This window comes from Triticum aestivum, chromosome 5A, assembly GCF_018294505.1.
Source record: "Triticum aestivum cultivar Chinese Spring chromosome 5A, IWGSC CS RefSeq v2.1, whole genome shotgun sequence".
Taxonomy (NCBI): Eukaryota; Viridiplantae; Streptophyta; class Magnoliopsida; order Poales; family Poaceae; genus Triticum; species Triticum aestivum.
Genome location: NC_057806.1, coordinates 563,610,636 through 563,621,720, shown reverse-complemented (window position 1 = coordinate 563,621,720; position 11,085 = coordinate 563,610,636). Strand labels below are relative to the sequence as shown.

At 48.1% G+C, this 11,085-nt stretch overlaps 1 protein-coding gene across 1 annotated transcript; it reads right to left on the bottom strand.

The window, feature by feature from the left end:
* Positions 1-5,029: 5,029 nt before the first annotated feature.
* Positions 5,030-8,890, bottom strand: LOC123104800 (trihelix transcription factor ASIL2). The gene is made up of 2 exons (XM_044526699.1): positions 6,743-8,890; positions 5,030-5,500 (listed from the first exon to the last, which is right to left on the bottom strand). The coding sequence occupies exons 1-2, from the start codon at positions 7,785-7,787 to the stop codon at positions 5,490-5,492; spliced, it is 1,056 nt and encodes a 351-aa protein (XP_044382634.1). The 5' UTR covers positions 7,788-8,890; the 3' UTR covers positions 5,030-5,489.
* Between the last annotated feature and the right edge of the window lie 2,195 nt (positions 8,891-11,085).

Sequence of the window (11,085 nt, the reverse complement as noted above, 5' to 3'; positions counted from 1 at the left end):
CACTGACAGAACTGTTCTCCTCCATCTTGCAGCTATAGAACTTGTTGGAGACTTCATATTTCTCAACTCGGGCATTTGCTTGAAATATTAACTTCAACTCCTGGAACATCTCGTATGCTCCATGGCGTTCAAAACGTCTTTGAAGTACCAATTCTAAGTTGTAAAGCATGGCGCACTGAACTATCGAGTAGTCATCAGATTTAGCTTGCCAGACATTCATAACGTCCAGAGTTGCTCCTGCAGCAGGCCTTGCACCTAGCGGTGCTTCAAGGACGTAATTCTTCTGTGCAGCAATGAGGATAATCCTCAAGTTACAGACCTAGTCCATGTAGTTGCTACCATCATCTTTCAACTTAGCTTTCTCTAGGAACACATTAAAATTCAAGGGAACGGTAGCACGGGCCATTGATCTACAACAACATGGATATGTAAAAACTATCAGGACTAAGTTCATGATAAATTTAAGTTTAATTAATCATATTACTACAGAACTCCTACTTAGATAGACATCCCTCTAGTCATCTAAATGATCATGTGATCCATATCAACTAAATCATGTCTGATCATCACGTGAAATGGAGTAGTTTTCAATGGTGAGCATCTCTATGTTGATCATATCTACTATATGATTCACGTTCGAACTTTCGGTCTCCGTGTTCTGAGGCCATATCTGCATATGCTAGGCTCGTCAAGTTTAACCCGAGTATTCTGCACGTGCAAAACTGTCTTGCACCCGTTGTATGTGAACGTAGAGCTTATCACACCCGATCATCACGTGGTGTCTCGGCACGACGAACTGTAGCAACGGTGCATACTTAGGGAGAACACTTATACCTTGAAATTTAGTGAGGGATCATCTTATAATGTTACCGCCATACTAAGCAAAATAAGATGCATAAAAAGATAAACATCACATGCAATCAAAATATGTGACATAATATGGCCATCATCATCTTGTGCCTTTGATCTCCATCTCCAAAGCACCATCATGATCTCCATCATCACTGGCTTGACACCTTGATCTCCATCATAGCATCATTGTCGTCTCACCAACTATTGCTTCTATGACTATCACTACCGCATAGTGATAAAGTAAAGGAATTACATAATGATTGCATTTCATACAATAAAGCGACAACCATAAGGCTCCTCCCAGTTGCTGATAACTTTTACAAAACATGATCATCTCATACAATAACTTATATCACATCATGTCTTGGCCATATCACATCACAACATGCCCCGCAAAAACAAGTTAGACGTCCTCTACTTTGTTGTTGCAAGCTTTACGTGGCTGCTACGGGTTTATAGCAAGAACCGTTCTTACCCACGCATCAAAACCATAATGATTTTTCGTCAAGTGTGTTGTTTTAACCTTCAACAAGGACCGACCGCAGTCAAATTCGATTCAACTAAAGTTGGAGAAACATACACCCGCCAGCCACCTTTATGCAAAACAAGTTGCATGTCTATCGGTGGAACCAGTCTCATGAACGTGATCATGTAAGGTTGATCTGGACCGCTTCATCCAACAATACCGCACAATCAAAATAAGACATTGGTGGTAAGCAGTATGACTATTATCGCCCACAACTCTTTGTGTTCTACTCGTGCATATCATCTACGCATAGACTTGGCTCTGGTACCACTGTTGGAGAACGTAGCATGCAATTTCAAAAGAATTCCTACGATCACACAAGATCTATATAGGAGATGCATAGCAACGAGAGGGGGAGAATGTGTCCATGTACCCTCGTATACCGAAAGCGAAAGTGTTAGGTTAACGCGGTTGATGTAGTCGAACGTCTTCACGATCCAACCGATCAAGTACCGAATGTACGGCACCTCCAAGTTCAGCACACATTCAGCTCGATGACGTCCCTCGAACTCTTGATCCACCAGAGGGTCGAGGGAGAGTTTCGTCAGCACAACAGCATGGTGACGGTGATGGTGATGTGATCCGCGCAGGGTTTTGCCTAAGCACTACGTGAATATAACCGAAGGAGTAAATTGTGAAGAGAGATGTCGCACATGGCTTGGAACAATTGGTGTGTCTCAAAGGGGTGCCCTTGGAGGGGGAAAAGGGGGAAGAAGGAAGAAGAGAAGAAGGAAAGGGGGGCGCACCCCCTCCCCTAGTCCAATTCCGACTCCCTATGGGAGGGGGGCGTGGCCACCCCTTGTGGGCTGCCTCCCCTCTCCCCTATGGCCCATGTAGGCCCAATACTTCCCCGGGGGGTTCCGATAACCCCTCGGTTCTCCGATAAATATCTGAAATGTCCTGAAACCATTCCGGTGTCCGAATACCTTCGTCCAATATATCAATCTTCACCTCTCAATCATTTCGAGACTCCTCGTCATGTCCGTGATCTCATCCGGAACTCCGAACAATCTTCGGTCACCAAAACACATAACTCATAATACAAATCGTCATCGAACGTTAAGCGTGCGGACCCTACGGGTTCGAGAACTATGTAGACATGACCGAGACACATCTCCGGTCAATAACCAATAGTGGAACCTGGATGCTCATATTGGTTCCTACATATTCTACGAAGATCTTTATCGGTCAAACCGCAATGACAACATACATTATTCCCTTTGTCATCGGTATGTTACTTGCCCGAGATCCGATCGTCGGTATCCTCATACCTAGTTCAATCTCGTTACTGGCAAGTCCCTTTACCCATTCTATAATGCATCATCCCGCAACTAACTCATTAGTCACATTGCTTGCAAGGCTTATAGTGATGTGCATTACCGAGAGGGCCCAGAGATGCCTCTCCGATACTCGGAGTGACAAACCCTAATCTTGATCTATGCCAACCCAACAAACACCTTCGGAGACACCTGTAGACCATCTTTATAATCACCCAGTTACGTTGTCGTGTTTCATAGCACACAAGGTGTTCCTCCGATATCCGGGAGTTGCATAATCTCATAGTGAGAGGAATATGTATAAGTCATAAAGAAAGCAATATCATTAAAACTTAACGATCATTATGCTAAGCTAACGGATGGGTCTTGTCCATCACATCATTCTCTAATGATGTGATCCCGTTCATCAAATGACAACACATGTCTATGGTCAGGAAACTTAACCATCTTTTATTAACGAGCTAGTCAAGTAGAGGCATACTAGGGACACTCTATTTTGTCTACGTATTCACACATGTACTAAGTTTCCAGTTAATACAATTCTAGCATGCATAATAAACATTTATCATGATATAAGGAAATATAAATAACAACTTTATCTTTGATTAACGAGCTAGTCAAGTGGATGCGTTGAACTCGAATTTAGCTGATAACATAGAATAAATCGGGGGTAACTTTCCAATTAAAAAAGATATTTCTTTTTTGTATATATCTGATTATGCACTGGAAGCTACTACCACGATATCTTTTCGATCATGCACTTCAGAGCTATCTCCAACATTTGAAGATGTTTAAAGCATATATGATACACAAATATATATATATATTGGAGTGTCTATTTCTTAGTAGATGTTGCTTCTTTATCCGCTAATTTATTTAGTTCAATTTTGTTTTTGAAAACAACTGTCAATTAAATGACTGCACATTGTAAAACTTATGTGTCATTGCATATTCACATTTCATTTCTAGAGTTAAAGTTCCATGATTTTTTTCCATTGTCTGTCTTTTACTTTAGTTAATACAACTTATGTGACACTACAATCATGATTATGTGCAACTCGTTCAACTACACACACTACAGTTCGGTCTTCTTTTATTCTAATTCTCACATAAAAGGATTTCGTTTTCAAGAAATGATAAGTTTAAGGAGTATTACCTAGAAAGTTACCAAAAAAGATAGTTAAAAAATTCATATTAAACAGCGGGATTTTCTTCTCTTTGAGGAAAAGAGTAAATAAATACATACTAAATTGGGCAAATGACTATCCTATTAATTATGCTATCTAGGCAATAGAAAAAAATATTCTAATTATATTGTGATTCGATAAAAAAATATAGAATTAAAAAGTAAAAATGTTTACTATAAAATTTTTAGTATTTAAGTCAACGCAACGGATTAAAACATAAGATAAGAAAGAAAGAAGTCCATATTACAACAAAAACACTAATGTGAGCCCGAGTTATGGTGATCCCGGAATCTGTACTATACATATATCTCGTGATCAGTGCAGCAGGAGGTCTAGCTACAGACGTATTCTTAGTTCATCTAACAGAAAATGACCCACTGGTCAGTTAACTCCGTCAGTTAACGTTATCACAGATCAGACAGAGATGGACAACTTGGGCCGTTATGTCTGACGGAGCCTCGTATCTCATTTATGATAGCCCATTTTTTGAGCTATCAATCATCTTCAGTACTACTCCTCTTCTTTCTTATACTTGCTAGTTCGAAGTTTGAATCAAGTAGAGCCACTTCCACCACTCTCAATGATTTCATCCAGCATTTTCTGCATTGTTGTTTTCTGTCGGGCTGGAGCAACTATCGCCACTCATCCCTTGCCCTGAGTGGGTCGGTTGTGTCTTCACCTAGATTACTTCCAGTTATATCGGGTCTCACGTCATGCTGCCACGCCTAGTTACCGCCTTAGGCGTACACAACACTGCATTTGCAACGTCAAACCAAGTTTTTGAACCACATAAATGTGCACCTCAAGTTTTATCACTAAATTGACCATTTATTCTAAATTATAACACCAGTGGTGTAATTGACACTAATTTTTTTATTTTCATTTGGCACTAAGAACAAAATTTGTTTCATCCGTTGCTCCAGCCTCCAGGGATGGTGCCGATCCAGCCTCCAGGGTGGTGTCGATCTGAGTTAACCACATGGTCATGTTACTGAGGTAAATTATCAGGGGCTTTTCACGGGTACATGGTCATGTTACTGAGGTAAATTATCGGGGGCTTTTCACGGGTACACTGGCAGATGGATATATTTTTTTGGCAAAAAGGGTGTCAAAAAAATGAATCCCCGTCACCTTATATCTGAAAAGTTTCAAAACAAAATGACTTTTTAAGCCATATACAGTACGTGGAAAAAGGTAAGAGCATGGATGATGCATACATTACATATATGGAAAAGATAGCCGTGGATGATGCATTCAGTACACGAATGAATCGTACTATCAACGACCACACAAACACCATACCACCTCAAGCATCCGGCTTCCAGCACTGAGAGAGAAGTGAGAACCACAGCATCTTACAGTGGTTGTCAGTAAAACACTTTCAGTAGGAATGCAAGTTGACAATTTTTCGGACTAGCAAACTACTGCTGATTGTAAAACTGCATCTTCTAACACCCTGCTGGAAAGGGGAACCGACGCTTCCGTTATTGTGTTTCGATTTTTACCGCTAACTATATGCCTTCACTCATGATGAGGCTGAATCAATCAGACATACATTTTTTGCAAATGAATGGTGTGATACCGGCCTTGTGTTTAGAACCTGTGCGATGCCGAGGGAAGAGAATGATAGCTGCTTTGATTGGCCAGTCACCCTGAACCTGAAACCCATAAGCCAAAATGGTGAGAAGAGAACTGAAAACTGAAGAGAAAACAAGATAAGTTACATGCAGTTCTCCTGCACCGTGCACGGTTCGAAAGAAAAAAAAGAGAGTCAGGATGTCAGCAGACCGTACAACATGCTGCTTTTCATAAGATAAAAGGAAAATCGGTCTTGTAACTAAATAAGCCCGCCTAAATTTTGAGAATGTATGTGTCGACCCTGGTAGGCGACTCATGGCAGCAGGTTCATATCATCCAAAGATTAAGTTCTATAACTGTCCATCGTCTCACAGGGTCGAGGTTTTTATAGCATATAGTACCACTAGACCTGTGATCCATTTAACGAGGAGATTATAGTTTAGCCCCTGCATTACCACAGTTCCTGAATTCTACTATACAGTCTTGCAATGGAACTAAATATTACTGCCTCCGTTCCAAAATAGATGACCCAACTTTGTACTAAAGTAGTACAAAGTTGGGTCATCTATTTTGGAACGAAGGAAGTACAAGCTTGCGTTATATGTTAACAATCAAGCCGTGCTGCCTACAAGTTAAGAAAATCCGATCCTAGTATCGTGTCTGCACTTATGTCAGTAAGCAGATACTCAAAATACCACCAATATTGGGTTCTTCTAGCAGAGGGGCTGACGCTACTTCTTATACCAAGATTTTAGTTCTCACATGTAGTTTTTCTCTTTGTGTTTGCCAAGAAAAGAACCCAAATGGAGTCATACATAGCAGCACACCGCGGACAGCATTTAGCCTCAGCCAAATGGTAGAACAGTGCTGTAGAATGAGATGGTAGGTTTTATAGGAAGGAAAGGCTTCAGAAGTTCAGCCGTTCCACAGAAATGTACAGTATTTCAGTATCAGTCAAGCTCATAAAGTGTCCTAACCATCACAGTAAAGCTGCTTTGGTACATCTGAAGCAAAAATTAAAGTGAATTCGGAGATCCTCCGTTCCTAGTAGCTACTAGTACCATATTAGTGCAAGGATAACCTCATGCTGCAATTTCCCATTCTATCAGTGATGTTTTTCCAGGACCAGATAGAAAAGGAACTCCAGCCATAGCATGATTGCGGCAATTGACTGACAGCGATAGAGTGTAAGATGAAGCCCGAAATGCACTTCTGCATATCCATACTTCACACCATACACTACTTAGGATGTTCTTGCAGCACTGAATATAATCAGTGCGGCTGCAATCTTACTGGTAAGTTGGATGTAAGTTGGGACTAACCATTTTCGCCTTTCTTGGCAAGCGTGTCCGCTTGAGACGAGCTGCCGCCATTCCTGCTGCCTACGCACTCCTTGAGCCGCTTGGCGAAGAGCCTGGCGATCTGCAGCTGCGTCTTGGCCATGATCTCCGTCCTCCTCAGCTCCATCTCGCCCTTCTTCACCTCGGCCTCGGCCCTCATCCGCTCCGTGTCCCGGTACACCTCCAGCCTGGCCCGCTCGATCTTCACGAACGAGCTCGCCAGCAGCTCGATGCTCCTCGCGACGTCCAGCTCCGGGCTCTTCCTCTTTCTCGGCGTGTCCACCTCCTCGGCGCCGTCGTCGTTCACCCCCACCTCCACCTCCTTGCTCCGCGGAGAGCTCACATTTGCGGCGTCGCTGTCAGCCGCCCTGCCGCTCTCCTTGTGCGTGGCCAGATCGACGGTCTTCTCGGCCTTCACCGTCGCGGAGCCGTTGGCGTCTGCGCTCAGTAGCTCGGAGAGCGCCCCGGGCGGCCCTGCTGTGTCCGGCGGCTGCTGGAGGGCGGTGTCTGCTTCGGCGTCGACCTCTGGCTCTGCTTTCAGGGGGGCTCGCGGCTGGACGATGCCATCGTAGCTCGGCTCCGGTTGCGCCTGCGGCTGGCCAGAGCAGCCGGCGGCCGGGCCCTTGAGCAGCCCGTCCATGCGGCCGAAGAAGCGCCAGGACGGGCCACCGGAGGCGCTGGCCACCCCAGCTGATCCGGCCCGCGTTGCGGCGGCGGACTCGGCCCGGTAGCGCTTCTTCATGGACTCGACCTTGTTCTTGCACTGGTTGGGGGTCTTGGCGGTGCCCCCGGCAGCGGCGCCGGGCTTGGAGGCCGCGTGGTCGGAGGAGGAGCAGTGGGCGGAGACGTCGTGGGCGATGTCGACCCAGTCGCTCCACTTGAGCTTGGCCCGGTTGCGGAGCAGCCACTTGGCCTCGTAGGCCTCGAGCAGGCGCGAGATGCCGCTCTCGCTCCACTCGTCGCGCTTCGGCTGCTGCTGCTGCGGCGTCGGCGCGGGCGGCGCCGCCCCGTCGGGGAGGCTGTCCATCGAGGCCGCAGCAGAGCAGGGAAGGACGGAACCACAAAGCTGGAACAGAGCTTATGCAGAGGCAGGGGGCAGTTGGACCGAGACCGTCTGACTCTGTCGGCGAGAAGATCCCCCTCCGGCGCGGGGATCTGCCCCTTAAGCTCAAAACCGGTTCACCAGAGCTTTAATTCCACTCGATTCTCGAAGCCGGAAGCCTACCGCGTGAGCGATCAGGGGAAGATGGTGTGTCCCTGAAGCTGGGATCGGAAAAGATGGCGCCTTTTCCTCCCCTTTTCCCAGGGGTAGCGAAAGAGGGAATTTCGGGAGGAGCTAACTTCCCAGATGGAGCAGAAAGGGCAGGCCGGCGGTTATGATGCGGCAGCGGGTGCCGTGTCTTTGCCGGACGAACAGCTGCGTTCAAAGCAGGCGCTGTGTCCCTCGTAACCCCATGGCTAGCCGCGATCAGGGGGGGAAGAGAAGCAAGAAAGAGCTTGGAGCGGTCAAAAGACAGTGGGGGAGAGGGCGCGGCGTCGTGGAGAAGAGTCAAGGCCTAGGCCGCGGCGGCAGCGGCGGCAGGGCGAGGGAATTTGGTTGGAGCTCGGAAAGAAAAGGGAGGGTGGCGGCCGGGGCCGGGAGGTGGGGCGGGGAAGGATCCCGCTCCGCTCCGTGGGGGAGGGGGAAAGTGGGGGAGAGAGGGGAGGGAGGACTCCGCCCGCCTGCCCGCGCGGCCACGGTTGCCAACTGCCGCCCGCGTGAGGTAGGCCCGCCACGGACAGCGAGGGCGGGAGGGAGTGGAGGCGCGCGCCGCGTCGGACCGCATTAGCCGACGGGAGCGGGCGGGGCGGGGCGGGGAGCGGGAGCGGGGGCTGGGGCTGGGGCGGGGGAGTGGGGCGTGACGCGCGCGCTGACCGGATCGGCGCGGCCCGGCGGCAAAACAAAGCGGATTGATGGATTCGTCGCTGTCGCTGGCGCGTCCGGCGGGCGGGCGGACGGTGACCCCAACCCCAACCGTGGTGGTTGGTTGCCTCTTCTTGCTCGGTGGGACTCCGCCCGCACCCGCACGCCGCGGTTGGTGGCGGACTGGCGTGCGTCTTCTTCCAGCCCCCTTTTCCCCTCGCTGCTCCCGTCCCGCGGCTTGCTTGCTGGAGCACTGTTCAACCAGTTGACCAGCCGAGCCAGCACCGGCAGAGTGGCAACTCAGCTCCAGGGACACCACCCAATCAGCTCCGGATGTCATGCGAGCATCAGATACCGTAAACCGGGGCATCCCAAATAATAGACGCCGGTTCACAGGACATGGCCGATTTTTCCGGCCCGAATAGACCCCTTATAATCGGCCATCCTGACTTTTTGATGTGGGATTCTGCATACTCGAGTCGTTTCCGTCATATCTACGAGATCCACACATGTTTTTGCCGGATCCCCTTCCCTTGCGCGAAAGCCATTTCCTCCAGCTTCCGTTCCCGCCTCACTCCCCGCCGCTGCCACCGCCGCATCTCCCCGCCGGTTCTTGGTACCCCCGGCTGCCCCGCATCGTCCATTAGCTTCGCCGTCCCGCGCCGTATCCATTCCACCAAATTGGGAGGCCGGGGAGCACATTTGTATCAGCGGGGAGCCCATTTGGAGGCCTTGTAGCCGGCGGATCCGATTTTTTCCAACGCCAGTGAGCCTCGGATTCACTCAAGGGATAGCCACACGCGCCGGAGGAAAGGGTTTTGGCTATCTTTGCTTCGGCCAGCGGGAAGAAGAAAGGGGTGGCCCGCTTTGCTTCGGCCAACATGGGAGAAGAAAGGGGCGGCTGGCTTTGCCTCAGGGGAAGGTATGTTCAGTGCCCGCCGTCTATTTTAATTCAATTTTGACAGGGAGAAATTCACACGTGTGCATTTGTTAGATGGATTGGAGTTCATCGTCGCCGTCTTCGTCGGCTGATCCGAACATATAAGAGATGATTCCGAACGACGATGTCGACAACCTAGTGTTGTTGCATCTCGTGGACAATTTTCATATGTATTGGGGTGATTAGAACAATTTGTTGTTGTAATAATTTTTCGAATTTGATCATTTGTTGTAATGAAGACGATTGTTGTATTGTTAATTGCCTTTAGAACCATTTATACTCATGTTTTTAATTTATATTATGATTCTATTTAGTTCGTAATGTTGAAAATCTTGAATTTACAAAGCTACAAAAATTTGCGGTACCGCAAAGCCTCCGGCGTGGAACAGATCTTGTAAACTCGTCTCGTAGAACATTTGTGGGACAAGTTTACATGATTTGTTCCGTCGGATGAGGGAGTCCTGGATTAAGGGGTCCTCGGACGTCCGGCCTGTTAGCCATGGGCCGGGCTGATTGGTTGTGAAGATGTGAAGACCGAAGACTGCACCCGTGGGACTCTCCTTGGCATGGAGATAAGCTTGGCGACCGACTATGTAGATTCATTTCCTTTGTAACCGACCTTATGTAACCCTAGATCCTCCTAGTGTTTATATAAACCAGAGAACTTAGTCCGGAAAGGGGAGATACTCACTATCATAGTCATACAGGCTAGACTTCTAGGGTTTAGCCATTATGATCTCGTGGTAGATCAACTCTTGTAATACTTATATCCATCAAGATCAATAAAGCAGGAAGTAGGGTATTACCTCCATAGAGAGGGCCCGAACCTGGGTAAACATCGTGTCCCCTGCCTCCTCTTACCATCGACCTTAGATGCACAGTTCGAGACCCCCTACCCGAGTTTCGCCGGTTTTGACACCGACATTGGTGCTTTCATTGAGAGTTTCACTGTGCCGTCGACGAAAGGTTCAATGGCCCCTTCAATCGTCAACAATGACGCTGGCCAGGGAGAAACCTTCCTCCTCGGACAGATTTTCGTGTTCGGCGGCTTCGCACTTTGGGTTAACTCGTTTGGCCACTTGGAGCAGATCGATAGCTACGCCCCTGGCCATCAGGTCAGGCTTGGGAGCTTGAATTACATAGCGGACATCCGTGGAGATTTGATCTTCGCCAGATTCGAGGCCGCGGTGACCGCTCCTGGCCACCTTGACGAACATGACTTAAATTTGTCGTCAGACCGCATCCAGAAGATAGCTCCGGTCACTACTCTGGCCTTAGATCCAGAGCACACTGCGGCGCCATCTAAGGGCTGGAGGTTCAACCCCACCACGGAGGCCACAGATTCCCCGGCATTGGAGCCGCACATGGACTTAAACTCACACAATATTTTTGTCACCGGAACCCCGGACTCGTCTCCGGGTGTAAGTCCCGAACCATGTGAGTCCACGGATGCCGAACTTGATCGTTTATCGATCTTCGAGT

Coding starts and splice junctions, on each gene's coding strand:
- LOC123104800 (XM_044526699.1), bottom strand. CDS start 7,787: ATGGACAGCCTCCCCGACGGGGCGGCGCCGCCCGCGCCGACGCCGCAG.